The sequence below is a fragment of the Anolis carolinensis genome, chromosome 2 (assembly GCF_035594765.1).
Source record: "Anolis carolinensis isolate JA03-04 chromosome 2, rAnoCar3.1.pri, whole genome shotgun sequence".
NCBI lineage: Eukaryota > Metazoa > Chordata > Lepidosauria > Squamata > Dactyloidae > Anolis > Anolis carolinensis.
Window position 1 is genome coordinate 57,925,218 of NC_085842.1, and position 16,525 is coordinate 57,941,742.

At 39.0% G+C, this 16,525-nt stretch overlaps 1 protein-coding gene across 4 annotated transcripts in view; it reads right to left on the minus strand.

Annotated features, from left to right (window-relative positions):
- Positions 1–3,455: 3,455 nt before the first annotated feature.
- srgap3 (SLIT-ROBO Rho GTPase activating protein 3) overlaps positions 3,456–16,525 on the minus strand; it is a 258,575-nt gene continuing 245,505 nt past the window's right edge. For all 4 annotated transcript variants that reach the window (XM_062969763.1, XM_062969762.1, XM_062969761.1 and 1 more), the window contains one exon: positions 3,456–8,567. In XM_062969763.1, coding sequence (XP_062825833.1) covers positions 8,151–8,567 — 417 coding nt within the window. In that variant the 3' untranslated portion in view covers positions 3,456–8,150. The remainder of the gene's footprint in view (positions 8,568–16,525) is intronic.

Sequence of the window (16,525 nt, forward strand, 5' to 3'; positions counted from 1 at the left end):
AGGGACTTAGCTGCATAGGAATCCTGGTCGATTCACCCCCCCCCCCCCCACACACACACACACACACACCACTGCTTAATCTGGGGCTCAAATTAAGATCTTGCAGACAACCTGTCTCCATCTCCTAAACTGGTCTACTGCTGTAATGTGATATATTGCATTAAAGTTTAAACAAAAATCCAGTCACCTTTTGATTGTGAGTTGAGAGTAAAGATGCCAACTTATCATTTGCCTGAAACAACAAAATATCTTACAGCAGTCTTTGTGGGGAGAGAAACTCTGGATATACTTGAGCATAGAGCTGTAAAATATCACCTCTCCGCATAATTTCCAAATGAATCAATGTACAAACTGTCCTCTTCTGCTTTACTTACTACTTTATTACAGTTTGGATTGCTGGACCTAAGAGAAGTATAGTGAGACTCTGGTATCCACTAGGTACGAGACCAGGATCCCTCATACAGTTCAACATTCGTAAGTGCTCAAATTCCATTGTATACAATGACATTGTAGAGTAATGTTCGTTATTTAAAATAGCAGAATCAAGGTTTGCTCGTACATTTTGTTTTTTTGAGAGGGGGAATATATTTTTGAATTAGTAGATATGAAGGGGTGACTCTGTATTTTTTATATTCTTTGAGCTGTCAGCTTTCAGAGAACCTGGCCAACCATTTTTGGTGTACTATCCCATGTCCCTACTTTTAACAGCCACTACTATGGACTGGCTGTCATTTCATACATGTAGGACAATGTTGTGTGGCAGAGACTCCTTGGGCATTGGGAGTTTATCCTTCAACACTTTATACTACTTGGACTGCTGAAAGTGCAGAACATGGCATCAGGGCAGTTCTGAAAAATGTCAAAAATTGGTGAAGTAGTCTTTGCATAGCAATGCCAACTCCACATGGCAAGAAGAAGCTTTGACATGTGACATTCCTGGGTGGTCACTTCTATCTAAAAACACTTCCCACGGCCTTCTGTGTGAAGTGAATAGAATGAATGGAATGAAATAATTTGCCTCTTGCTTGTTTAGGTTACATTTTAAGGGAGGGCCTTGTAAGCAATTTAGTGTGATACAATATAATGTCTATATTCCAGATAGGTATGAATTTCTGTTAAATTGCAGAGGAGCTTTAAAAAGATGTTTAAAGTGCAGACTTTAAAAATGTATTTTTGAAAAACTGTTTAGAAAGATTACAGCAATGGCTCCAGGAAAGCAAGAACATCAGGCAATTCTCCGCTGGTGCAATACAATCCTACACTTGTCTACTCAGAAGAAAGTACCACTAAATTCAGGGCTGAAATTCTGTACCTATGTACTTCAGAGCACAACTCAACTAGATTCATTCCAAGTGGCAAAGTATAGGATTGCACTATTAGCTCTCATTGTGTTGCCACTCTCTTCAAAGGACCTTGATAGCTTTCATTTTGACTATGGGGCATTCTTCTACTCTCCAAATACTTCAGTTTCTCAGCAAATTATGTTCCTGTACTACTGAGCATACATGTTATTGGACAAATAGTTACTCTTTCTCACAGGCTGTGTAAGTGTGCGCCTTCTACAGTCCATCTTGTCATTTTTTACTTTGTGGATGGGGAACAAAATCTACCATTGTCCTATGAATGAGCTCAAGGCTCTGGAACTTGTTACCAAATTAACTATGCAACTTTTAGATCCAGGGGGTCTACACTGGTATATGTTTATGCTCTGCTAAAAATGTATAGGTTCTCGAGTTGACAATGTGAAAGGGAGCAGAATGGGCAAAGGACAACTGCAACTCTCTGCAATATAACTACAATTCCTAGCATTCCTTCCTCTTGTTTATGCTGGCTAAGTTTGATGAAAGTTGCAATTCAACAGCATCTCAACCTTGGTTCAGCCATGAATCAGAATGGAGACTGCCGTCAAGAAATCAGAAGACTACTTGAAAGAGAAGCTATGAAGTAACTGGACAAGATCCTGAGGTGTCAAGATATATAGTAAAGTCAGAATTGCCCAGACCATTCAATTGCTGTATATGATTGTGAAAGTTAGACAGTGAAAACAGCTTACAGGAAGATAATCAATTCATTGGAAATATGGTATTGGAGAAGATTTCTGTAGACATCATGGACTGCTCAGAAGGCAAATAAAGGGGCCCCAGAATAAATCAAGCATGAACTATCCCTAGACAATCCCTAGAACTGAGATTGTCATGCTTTGGTCACTCATAAGAAGACATAACTCACTAGAAAAGACAGTGACTGTTCAGTAATTGCTTAACAGTGGCCACCTCATGCATTTGAATGTATATTACACTAGTGTTGTGTTTCCCCTGACCACCCCAAATGGGTATTTAACTGTACATAAATTAAGCTCCAAGATGTGTATATTTCAGACCACTCTGATACCCAATAGGATACTGGATTGTAGTTTAATGCAAGCACTTTGAGTCCATGTGAGCCTGCAACTCTAAGATGGCATATGACAGTCACTCTTATGGGCATCAATTTCTGAACCCTGTAAGTCATTGTTAACTCCTCTTTCCCTTCACCCTCACATGGAGAATCACTTATGGTTCCTTGATGCAGTTTAGTGCTGCAAGTGTTCCTGCATGAAGTCTCTGACAACTTTATTCCTTCTGAAGTTCCTGTATGTTTTCTTCTCGCCATCAATAAAAGCCATTTCCCTTCAGCACCAAAGCCCACACATTTCTTTGGCTCATTTCTTCTTATAAGATCTCTTGTGAATCGATGAGTCTTTGAAAATGTCAACAGATGCCCCATTTCTCAGTTACTCTCTCCTCCAATACTTTCTGCCTCAGAAATAATAGATAGCAACTATGCCTGAGTTGTAATTATTCTGTGAAAGGAGTGAGCAACTAGAGAGGATAGGGGGCATTTTTCAATTCACGCCCACCCAGGGAGCCACACCAGAAGCCCCAGCATGACTAGAAGTGAAGTCACATCACTTCCAGTTTCTTTTTCAACCAGTTTTATGAGGCTTAGATTTTGGGAGGGCTTATTTCTGGTGGGTAGTTAACCAAGCATAGTGGTTTGAGCATTGGACTATATCTCGGGAGCCCAGGCTTTAAATTAAAGGATGGCAATTGAAACACAAATTTGACTCTCAAATCTTGATCCTTGGGATGATTTGGATTTCAGTTCCCAGAAAATTCAGTCAATTTGGCCAGTGACCAGGGATTCTGGGAGCAGATGTCCAAAATATTTGGAGGATTGAAGTTTGAGAACCACTGATTGGTAGGATTCCACTTTCCCAACAAATCTTGTCTGCATTGTAGGTTCTAGATCAACATCATGACCTGCAGTTTCATCTTCTTCAAATGAAGGTTGGATTTTTAAAACCACATAGTTTATGGTCTCTCCATCTTTGTATAACAAACTGCTTCAAGTGTATTTTATACAGAAAACACAAAGATAATTGTGTCGGCCGTGAAATCATGACTATAACACTGTTCTGAGAAAAGGTAAACTGTTTATTCAACAGGATAAGTCCACACCCATCCACTGGTTTGATCTACATGGCATCATCAGCATACATAACATAGGATCCAATCAGACACTCTAGCTGAATGGCATTTTATCATACGTTACAGAGACAATATCCATAAGAAGGACAACAATCATGATACAGGGCAGCCAACCAGCAGTTTTCTAAAGTTTTCTGGCAAAAAAAAAGCAGCCACTCAGAAGCAAATTGGGTTCAGAAGGCCTACTGCCATCCTGTGAAAAACTGCAGCACTGCTAGGAATCATATAGTCCAGAATTATTATTTTTTTTAAAAAACAAACAACCCACTATTAGGTTTTGTTTAGTCTAAGAGAGAAAAAGTGCATGGTCCTTATATCATTAAAGGGTCTTAAACATTTATTCAGTTTGCTTATGATGGTTTCTGTACAGCAATAATATAAGGGTGGGTGCCACTGCTTTGAAATCGGCACCATTACACACAAAGTTGAACAAAAGGAATACATCCATCAAATTACAGGGTCAGGGAAGAGACTACAACGACTGTCAGGCATCTCTCTGAGTGTTAGCTAAAGTAGCTTTGACTGAGTAACAATATTCTGTTGATGGTCAGAGGCCAGTTCTGTGAAATTTCTATTGCTTCATCCTGGGGGGAAAATTCCCACATCTTTTGGCATACATTAAGGATTGGCAGCTGTGAAAAGCTGGGGGAGTGCATGGGGCTGGGAGAGTCACAACCCGCCTTGCACACTCAAGGAGCTGTAGAAACCTATTCTTAATTTATAATTCATAAATCCTTTTTACTTCCTGTTTGGAAAAAAGGACTTAAGAAAGCCAAGGCATAGCACAACTTTCCACATCTGAGATATGTAGGGGGCTTTTTTGTAAACAAAAAGACTTTCCCCACAATTATTTAATTCTGGCACAGATTTTAGGATCTCAAAAACAGTTCTGAGAGTCATACTCCTGCCATCCCTTCTTATAGTATGCCTTCTAGTCATTTCTGACTTATGGTGACCCTATTATTTGGTTTTCTTTGCAGGAATCAGAGGTGGTTGGCCTTGACCTAACTATGAAGGCTGAGATAATATGACTTGGCCAAGTGAGCTTCCATGGCTGAATGGGGATTCAGAGTCATAGTCCAATACTAAACCACTACACCAAACTGGTCCTCCTTCCGACCCTTAGCATATACCAAATACTACAGAAGCATTAGGCTTTAGTCACAGACCAATGACGAAAAGGGGACAGTCCCCATTTTATTTATTAAATATGCCAATTTAAAAACATTTTTAAGGCTATGCCTGGTATTTTCTAAAATTAATTTCAATATTACAAATACTACAATGCATCACTCTCTTCCACTATGGCATTGCATTTAAGGATACTATATACATCCTGGGAGTGGTTTCAGATCATCCAAACACAAGCAAGTTCTATTACTGATTAGAATCAAGATAAACAAAACAATATTGGCACAGTGGCCAAGAGAGTAAATGCATGGATGTACATATTTGCCATCTTGTTTGCATTTGCTGCTCTTATGCATTTGAAATTATCCAAACCAGGTGCCGTTATGCATAAGAATAAGATGAATGTACAAGGAATTCTTCTTAGTAAATGAACTTTTGCAAATCAACAGTCTGTACCCCAAGTCTAGACAAGTCGAGTTGTTAGAAATGCTACCCAAGGTGAATATTTGATGATTCTATAACATATGAAGCAAGTATTTTGATTTAGTACGACCAAAATTGTAGGAGAAAATCTTCTGCAATTTATAGCAGCCACTGGCAAGTTCACAAGTGTATATTAAGTGGGCAGGACATGTACTCCTTCCAACCTGCATACATTTCTTGCTCACATGGCAAAAAGGGGAAAGGACTTCAAAGCGACACACCCATAGCAGAACACAAACTGTACAAGAGATATCTTGATATACGTCCAGCTCCAAAGCACATTTAATCCAAACATTTGTTCCGGTGCTCAAAAGGCACTTAAAGATATTTTTATAATAAAAACCAAACACAACCCAGTAACAACAAATGAAAAAATAGAAATAAAAATAATTTAATTTAAAACGGCATTGGAATTGTATTGTATCTTTCAGGAAAAAAAAATGTGAATCCTCAAATGACATCATGGTTTTGTTCTCAAGTCATTTTCAAAAGTATGTTCAGAACTCACATACACTCACACACACAGTCAAAGAAACCATCCTCCAAGATCTAAAAATGGGGAAACCGTTACTGGCAAGGAAGATAACAGCAGTCTGCCAAATGGCTTTCTCTCCCTGCCCTCCTCCATGCCGAAAACTATCTTTGCTGGTTCATTACAACAACACACTGAACATCTGTTGCGATAATGACCTTTTGGTTGATCTAAAGTTAGTATGGGGGAGAGGAGGGCAGCAGAGGGTGAGGGAGAGGAAAATAATTTCATTGATGAAAATGCACCACTGTTAACTAGTTGTGGCAATTACAAATGCCTACGACATTAGCGACAGGTAGGTAAACACCATTTCTCTTTGCAATGTTATATTGAAGAACAAGAATAGAATAACTACATACATTACTTATCCTTCACGCTATACATGGGAAGGCCAGAGTCGATTGGGGAGTTGGGGGGGTTGTTTTCATGTTTAGGGATGTATTTCTGTTACACGGGATTTACATAGTAAGTGCAAAGATTTGGCGTCATTGGGTCTCAACAAAAATTGCATCTTAAAAAAAATAGGTTACATGTTAGCATTTAAACGGGAACAGCTATATATAAACAGGCTAGAACAGGCAAGGAGAAATTAGGAGAACCAAGTATGTGAAATGAGGCATGCTTGTAGATGAGGTATAGGAAGAACACCACAAATTATTGTGCGTGTTCATTTCATGATAAAAAAAGAGTTGCCATTTACTGCAATTTATGCACACAGGTGGAGTTGAAATGTATTTGTCAAACAAAGAAAGATTTAAAAAATAATAAATTATGAAATGGCTTGACAGCTCCTTTTCTGCTTTAACAAGACAAACTGGCCAGTAGCTGATTCTTCTTTTTTTGCTGACCATATGTCATGAATTAAGAACAGAGAGAGCCATGTTCAAGGTCATTCATATATATCATATAGTGCTAAAGAATGGCAGATGTCATTAAAACCAGCCTCTAATAAGGAAGGGGGGAATTAATAGCCTCAGCAAAATGATATTGAGAGATACCTAGAAAGAAAGAGAAAGTGCAGATTTAACTAAGTTTGAATGAGCTGACTCAAAAGGCAATCCATGTAAAAATAAATGTGCAGTGATAATTAAAGTAAAACAAATGCCAGCCCGGTGAAAGGGTGGATGTTGCAAACTTCTGTCCACAAACAGACAAAAAAATGTTCTTAAAAATAGCAGCAAGAAGAATTTTGAGTTGAGCAAGTAGAGAAAAGGCTTAGCTATCATGCAAACCCCAGTTCTCCCTTTTTATTTATGTATTTATTTGCCTAGATTAGATTTTAGGGAGAAGGAAATATAACTTTATTTCATAAATCAAGACGGCTGTATATTGGTTACATAGTACAGTACAGAAAGTGCAAATTGTTACTCTGTCAGATCAGTTATATGTCCGACGGAGATATATGGCTCATGCTATTCATGCAAGGGGACAGAAGCCGAGTCAAGACCCTTGTGGACTGTGGAGTCACGGGAAAGCAAATGGCATTGTACCAAAAGCCTCCTTGCCTGTTTTAATCCAGATTTCCCCTCCCCCCAGGAATCTTTAGCAATGAGAGAGGGTGGGAATAAAATATTTCAAACACTATATAAGTTAGCCTATTTATTTATTATTATTATTATTATTATTATTATTATTATTATTATTATTATTATTATTATTGACCACAGGTTACTTCAGAGTCCTCTTCTGTTTTGAGAACAGTAGGAGGTGAGTTTCATTTGTACATACATAACACTGTGCTACAACATGAAGTACGTACAGAAAATCCTAGGTTTCTCCTTTGCACAAGAGGGAGGTGTACTACTTTTCATTCTTTATGTCCGCAAGTGGTGTACTCTTCCAATCGGGAAATGACCACAAGCTACCATGTTTCAATGAAGCAGTCTTTAAGAGATGAGTTTGAAGATGAAGATCCATCCATCTTGCAGGATAGACGTCAGATATACATCAGATATACTTCGGTACCTGCAGGACAGCTAACTGGTGTGCTCTTTTTTTGCCACGCTAAAGTCAAGTCAAACTGGTGTGAAAATTCAATTCAAGAACTGACCAATTGACTATTGCTTTCTGCATGGTTGCTGTGTAATTCACTCACACACACACACAAAAACGCTCTCTAGAATAAATCTAGGGGTGAGTTTTTGAGGTAAATCTACTAAAATGTTACTGAACTATGTACAGTTTTATATATACATATACTTCTACACAGACTTTAATGTTCCAGTGGTAATACATAAAATGACCATCTTATTTGGTTGTACCAAATAATTCCAGCACTCTTGAAGAGAATGGGTGTTCAATATCATGAAATACTTAAGCCACACCTACAGTCGCTACAAGAGTCATTTTCCCTGTCTTTTTCTTCAGTTAATGTTGTCTTTTGTACAATCATAGTTTCCAATCTGAAATAAACAAAAATTGGGATGGCTACCCATTTGCTTAACAAAGACTTCTGCATGATGCTAACGTCATTGCTACATAGTGCCAGATTTATCAGAGGAGCTGTTTGGGAAGATCTTTTCTGTGGGCGTCACTGCAGGACTGCCCATTCCTGAGCTGCTACTGCTACTTGATCGATGCTGGACGACTGGGCGAATGGGTCTCATGGGCGGAGGCCTAAGTTGAGCGCCAGCAAGCCGGGCTGAGAGGGCCGGCTTGAAAGTGGTCATCATTTCAGTGGTTGAGCTGCTGCTCCGTCGCATGGCAGCATCCGGATCTCGGATCATGATGGTGTGAAGGGGACTGGCTGGTTCAGAGTTGACAGAACCTATCTGTGGGTTCTTCATGGGTTCAAGGGTGTCTAGGACCACATCCGGGGCTTGTTTCACAGTATTTTGCCTCTCAAGTTCACGCAGTTCATTCAGTGCTGTGCTCATTGTCTTTTCTATGTCCTATAGATACAACAAAGACAGAAACAGAAAAAAAGGTCATCCTTGCATCTGATGAGCTAGATTTTCTTGTACCTCAACATCATTTCTTTGCTTGAATCATCAGACTTGTTCAAAGTGCAAATTATGGGAGTCCTGTACCTGTCACACCTGAGTCCTGTTGCTGTGCAAGAAGCTTACTAAACCATGCACCTTTGCTCTATGGCAATGGTTCTCAATCTGTGGGTTCCCCAGGTATTTTGGCCTACAACTCCCAGAAATCTCAGCTAGTTTACTAGCTGTTAGGATTTCTGGGAGTTGAAGGACAAAACATCTGGGACCTACAGGTTGAGAACCATTGCTCTATGGAGTTGTTATGTAGCCATTCAACCATGAGTGCTTTCAACCTCCAAACTAGTCATCAAAAACAAACCTTAATTATTTTTCTGGTTTGTTGAGGGAGAATCAAACCACAGCAGAGAATGTACCTGTGTTTGAATGACATGAAGAACAAACCATGTAGTGACAGTCCATGGTTGGTTCACTGTTCCTGCAGCAAGTGGAGCAACCACACATTAGCATGGTGTTCATAACCAATAGACCAGTGTTTCCATAAACACCCGTGTTACTGTGTTATTCCAATTGTCTAAAGGTTCTGGATCCAGAGAATCAAGATCATCAATGCTTCCTCCCCACATGGCTGGTGGTGGAAATGTTTGCACAGTGCTTTTATAGGTAGTAAAGTAAAGGTAAAGGTTTCCCCTGACGCTAAGTCCAGTCATGTCTGACTCTGGGGGTTGGTGCTCATCTCCATTTCTAAGCCGAAGAGCTGGCATTGTCCGTAGACACCTTCAAAGTCATGTGGCCGGCATGACTGCATGGAGCGCCATTACCTTCCCGCCGGAGCGGTACCTATTGATCTACTCACATTGGCATGTTTTCGAATTGCTAGGTTGGCAGGAGCTGGAGCTAACAGCGGCCGCTCCCGCCGCTCCCGGGGTTTGAACCTGGGACCTTTCAGTCTCCAGCTCAGTGCTTTAATACACTTCGCCACCGGGGCTTTTATATGTAAGTTCTGTAATATTATCATATTTGTGATGACTCCCAAATCATGAAATTAATCATTTCATTTTTCTAATGCAATATTTTAACACAATATAAAAATAAGTTCACTGGTCAGAAAATACTTTGTGCATGTGGAAGGAGATATTAAGATCCAACTTTCTAGACCAGGGATAGATAATATGATACCCTCCAAAAGAAGGTAACTCTAAGAAGTCAAAAGCAGCATGCTTAGGATGGTAACATATGGCTTAAGAGTTCAAGACTGGGGCAATACAAAACACTTTTTGTCTTAATAACATACTCTATTTATTACAAACCCAGAAGTTTTTATTTTGTTCATGTTAGTGACATGACAAAATAGTATTTTAGATACACTTTAGTAAAACAATGCAGTAGTGTGAAGTTTCCTCTTTACTATAGAGTTTACTTGCAATTTTGCTTGTATACAATCAAAATGTTTAGATTTTCATATTTTATAAATATGACAAATACAACAATTTTCTATGCAAAGCTATGAATCTAACAAAGACAGTGCGATAGGTCTGTTTAATAAGAAAACTACTATTACATATATTTCAGGTTTTCAGGATCAAAAAAAAAATTCCCCAAGAGTTTCAACATTTTCAGAACTGTCTCTAAAATGGTCAGATTTTGAACAGATACAGTGAAAACATTCTGAACATGTGAATAATTACTAAAGGTAAAAGTAAAGGTTTTGCCTTGACATTAAGTCCAGTCATGTCCGACTCTGGAAATTGGTGCTCATCTCTATTTCTAAACCAAAGAGCTGGCGTTGTCTGTAGACTCCTCCAAGGTCATGTGGCCGGCATGACTATCTTCTCACTGCAGAAATACCTATTGATCTACTCACATTTGCATGTTTTCAAACTGCCAGGTTAGCAGAAGCTTGGGCTAACAGCAGGAGCTCACCCTGCTCCCCAGATTCGAACCACTGACCTTTTGGTCAGCAAGTTCAGTAGCTCAGTGTTTTAACCTGCTACACCACCGGTGGCTCTGAATAATTAAAAACCATCAAAAACCAAACAAAAAAGAAAATCTAAATCTAAAACAGTGAAGACTGATCTGACCACGCTGTCCACCTGACAGTGAGAAAAGATCCAGATGCTGAAGTCTCATTATATACACTAGTATAGTAAAATGGTGGTCCTTATATAAAACGGCAACTTCAAGGTTTACTTTTTGTTTTAAAATGATAAAGTTGCAGAAGGTTGAATCCATTGGTGCAAAATCTCTGGATACGGAGGGCCAACTGTATTATCATGAAGGCTATTCTCAGGGAACAGAACAAACAACTCCATCATTACTAGTCTACTGAAGATATGAACTGCTGTTTCTCTTACACTGTAAGCATCACTGGCATCAGATGCACAAACACATAATGAAATTCATGTTCTAGAATAACACAGAAGCTTCAACAAACTTTTAGACTTAAGGATCAGAATAAATTTAAGAGAAGAGAATGGCTCTGCTTTATCCATTATAATAGCAATTACCAAGCCACTTAAGAGGAAAAAATATTTTATAATCCCTAAAATATATTCTAAATTATAATGATAAATTAAACATGATATAGCTATGAGTTAAATTTAAGTTGTGTGTGTGACTTCCAGCCATCTGTCAACTTATGATCATTCCATGAATTTCATTAGAGTTTCTTCAGCAAGTAAGACCCAGAGGTGCTTCTTCCAGTTCCATCCTCTGAAAAATAGCCTACAGCAGCTGGCATTTGTTGTCCATTTCCTATTTAAGCATTAGCCAGAGCTGACCTTGCTTAGTTTCCAAGATAAGATGAGAATTGATGCCATTAAGGAATGTAAGCCATAGCTGCAATAGAAAAAATTTAATCATGAATAAAATACTATTAAAATATAGTATTAAATTGGTATTTCATTAAATTGCTCAACACTAAGCAAGTAAACATTTTTCTGCCCATTAAATTGAAAGCAAGCCTGAAAAAATTATCTTGCCGTAAGATTGGCTGAGATTTGACAGCTACATTTTCACAATGATCAATAAATTTGAGTAGATCCAGCAGATAAAAACTGCCCTCTGAACTCTGTCAAGAGTTGGGTTGTAGTATGCAAAACTTCATTATATGTTTATTTATTTATTTCGTGTCAAAAGCATGGTACATTTCAAATAATGGAAATAAAAATAAAAAAAAATAAAAAATAAAAGAAATCACAAGCAACTAAATAGTTTTGGACCAAAAGCGGGCAACAGCAACCGCATTGTCTGTAGCTTTAAACAACTCCTCCTCCGTACATGAGGCAGGGCATTGTGGGCAAGCATACATATGCTGAGTTGTTTGTTCAGCTCCACAGTCACACAAGGTGGAGGATTCCTCCAGGTAGTGCCACCTCGCCAAGTTGTCTTTAGATCTGCCCACTCCGCTTCTGAGTCTGTTCAGGGACTTCCAAGTGGCCCATTCTTGGTTTGCCCCTGGAGGACGACCCTCTTGGGGGGCCATCCAGTTAGAATTGCCAGGTTTAGCTGCCCAGAGAGACACCCTTGCTGCTGCTGGAGGAACATCAAGAGGAGTGGTGGTTCTCATGAAGCCCTTCCTTGATTTGAGTCATTATATGTTGAAGAGGTTATTCTTATATAAAAAGAAAACCACCCAGAAACTGCAGTTTTTAGTCATTTGGGGTTGAAATCAGAGTCTGATTTTCAAAAAATAAATAAATAAATAAAGAGATCCATGTCTTTTGTTCCCAGCAAGTCTAGGGAAAATTCTAGTATACATGAACACTGTTATATCATTTGTTGAGCTCCACTTGAGAGGCTGAGTAGTCTAAGCCTTCCTGGCTATCATATTTAGAGCTGTGGTTCCCTACCTTTTTTTGACCAGGGACCAATGTTTAATACTCCAACATTAGTACTAAAAGGGTTACAAATCAGTTTTTGGTTAACTTTAGATTCCGTTTGGTTATTTGGGGTGCTGATTCAGAAAACTGAATTGAATAGGCCACATCAGCTCTGGTTTCTGATCCAGACCATATGTCATCCAGTAGTTTCCATCTGCTCGCCCACAGAAAACCAATCTATCCAATGCAATTTTCTGAATCAGCACCCCAAATAACCTTAGGAACAGACCTAAAATCTGAGACACCAAGAACATTTTTTTTTGGTTGGGCGGTGTTATTATCTGTGGATTTTGTTAACGCTTGTGTTTAAAAAAAAAAAAAGGTGGGGGGCTGAGGTTGAAAAAAATACAAAAAGCGAAGCATGAGACCCAAGAAATTGTCCCTAACGGCAATAATAACTACTACTACTACTACTACTACTACTACTACTACTTTGTGGGACTAAACAGGGTCTTACAAAGGGCTGCTTTCCCATTGCAACTGATGTGTGGCAATGGGAGCCAATAATAATAACTACTACTAGTACTACTACTACTACTACTACTACTACTTTGGAGGACTAAACAGGGTCTTACAAAGGGTTGCTTTCCCATTACAACTCTTGTGTTTGGCAATGGGAGCTAATAATAATAATAATAATAATAATAATAATACCACCACCTACTACTACTACTACTACTACTACTACTACTTTGGGACCCGCGACCCTTATTTTAGGTCTCGCAGCCCACCAGTGGGACATGGCGCATGGATTGGGAACCATTGTTTTAGACAGAATAACATGCAAAGCCATGACTTTCAACACCGTGTCTCCTCACCTTTCCACTTCTCTGACTCCCTTCCCCCTACTTTGTTTGGAAACATCTTGCCTGATGAAGATATTAGGAGACCTCAAAACCTTGCACAATTCTCTGTATCTTTTGCATTGACCCAGCAGATTTGACTGGAACATGGATTATGTTTTTTTAAATAATGAATTGTCTCCACAAAGAACATCACATATATCTGCCATTTGATTTCCCCAGATCTTCAAATGTGAAGTCAATCCATGCTGAATTCACTGGTGTGGAATGAATGAGGGTTAGTAGGGATTTTCCCAATCATTTTACACATTAAAACGCCTTGTTCCTTACTATAGACTTCACAGTAGAATAGCTTCCGCAACCTGGAGTTCCATGCACTGAGTCATACCCTGTCATCTTATTCACAGAAGAATCTATGTTTGGTTTGTTAAAGAAATTAAACCCTCCTCTGAGTACCATGCTTTATTTTTAAATGCTGGAGGGGAACCAAGGTGCTCAAACCTTAACTTTTAATGCAGAATCATTGGCTGTCCTCCCAAGAATGACTGTTTTACACCTGAAGGAGCAATCAGCTGGGCTTTTTCATATTCCTTGACAAGAGGAAGTGGGCTGTGACACAAGACCTTATCACACCCACAATGGGATATGCTTTTCCAGTAGGCAATCCACGGCTAAAAACCTGAACACTGTCACCCATTAGGGTTACTATGGTGAAACAGACCACTGGGGTAACAAGCAAGCAACCAAGTGACAACATAATCAATCCATCAATGGCCCACACAGAAAAGGGTGACAAAAGCTAATAAGTGTTAGATGGAAAATAAACAGCTCCACCAACCTTTGAGCAACCCATGCAGCAAGAAGTAAAGAGAGGCTCAGCCAAAAGTTCAGAGAAACATGTTTTTCCATTTAGTCCTTCAAGGCTACCTTACTTCATCTTTCAGATTTTTGTAAATATACAAACGGAGACACCTCAGATTTTTCAGGAGCTTGATACTGTTTGCTCTCATTTCTCCTGAGATGGCAAGTCAGCCATCTCCTGGAAAGATCCAACCCTGTCACCAAGCACCCTCGCCCCCTCCTCAATGGCACAGAGGGAGAGGGAAATGATTTTCATTGGGACAACAGCTGGATGGAAAAGTCTAAACCTCCCTTCTCTCCATTGTAGAATCCCAAAAAACCCAACTCTCCTTGGCAGACTGTGCCTATTATTAAAGAGCAGATAATTTTGCTAATGATTTAGACCAGGGGTCCTCAAACTTTTTAAGTGGAGGGCCGGTTCATGGTCCCTCAGATTGTTGAGGGGCCGAATTATTTGGAAAAAAAAAAACGAACAAATTCCTATGCGCACTGCACATGTCTTATTTGTAGTTCAAAAAAACCCCCCAACAACATTTATTTATTTATTAATTTACTACATTTATACCCCGCCCTCTCTCACCCCGAAGGGGACTCAAAGCGGCCTACAAATTATATGTACATACAATAAATTATATTATTAGCACAGGACAATATTAGCATTATATATTACTATATTGTACTATACCACTATATTGTAATATTATTAGTAATATTACATTTAATATATTATATATAATTAATATTATTCTACAATATTATTATATTATATTGTATTATTATTATTAGCCGCCCTGAGTCCCCTATTGGGTGAGAAGGGCGGGGTAGAAATACTGTAATAAATAAGTAAGTATTATATTGTATTACATTATAATATTATAATCAATATTATATGTATACACAATATATTATATTATTACCATAGCACAATATTACTAAATGAAAGAACACTACAATATTTAAAAATAAAAACAATTTTAACCAACATACTGTAAACCTATCAGGATTTCAACTGGCCTGCTTCTGGCCAATGAGATAGTCACGTTAAGTAGGATTGTTGTTGTGTGCCTTCAAGTCATTTCAGACTTTGGGCAAGCCTAAGTCTAAAACTGAGGGCGGGGGCCAGGTAAATGGCCTTGGAGGGCCGCATCTGGCCCCCGGGCCTTAGTTTGGGGACCCCTGATTTAGACTTTTAAAATTGCGACAGTCCTAATTCTTCCTTCATGGGAGAGTTCTCCATTCACTCTGGGTCAAATCTTCACATGAACGTGAAGATATGGGGGATATGTTCTAGTACTTTGTAAAGATACGAGAAACTCTAAATAATAGCAAAACCTATTATTTTCAATGGGACAAAGGACAGTGCTACTGAGAAAGGCATGTAACTTGTCCAGGAGACCCTAAGGGAATAACTAAATAAGTGAAACTGTGCATATCAGTTCCATAGATAAGGAGGGTCATATTGTATCTTCAACATCACATCTAGTATGGCCCAATCGGATCTGAAAAAATAACCTTCCCTGTATTAGCTATTGGTTTGTCATTTAATACCTGCTCTCAATTTTCAGCTAAAACTGGCTCTCCAAACTGTTTAAAATTAGAACTGAGACAAGTCATTATGTATTCTTGTTGTTATAATTATGTACCTTCAACTCAACTCCAACGTATAGTGTCAGCTTTCTCATAGTGGGGGGGGGGGGGGGTCGACATGACTGATTCAGAAGAGGTTTGCCAATCCCTTTCTCTAGAGCTAAGTGTTACTTGCTCAGTGCCACCCATTGGGTTTCCGTGGTTGAGCATAGACTCAACCTATGATCTCTCAGGATCCTAATCCAACTCTCACACTAATACACTATACTATAATTTGTACCTAACATAGTACAAGTACTTTTCTGTGAACCCAGGTATTTTTTTACTTTTTATCATAAAATAATAGAGTTGGAAGAGACCACATGGACCATTTGGCCAACCCCCTGCCATGCAGGAAAAGCACATTCAAAGTATGACAGATAGCCATTCAGCCTCTGTTTAAAAGCCTCCAAAGAAGGAACTACCACTGTACTCTTGAGGCAGTGAGTTCCACTGTGGCACAGCTCTTACAGTCAGGAAGTTCTTCCTAATGTTTAAGTAGAATCTCCTTTCCTATAATTTGGAAACAAGCCTACTCCCTCTTCCTTATGACACCCTTTCACATATTTATACGTGGCTCTCATGGCTCCTCTCAACCTTCCTTTCTGCAAGCTAAACATACCCAGTTCTTTTAGACACTCCTCATAGGGCCTGGTCTCACGACCTCTAATCATTTTAGTCACCCTCCTTTGGACATCTTCCAGCTTGTCAATACGTTTTTTAAATTGTGGTGCCAAGA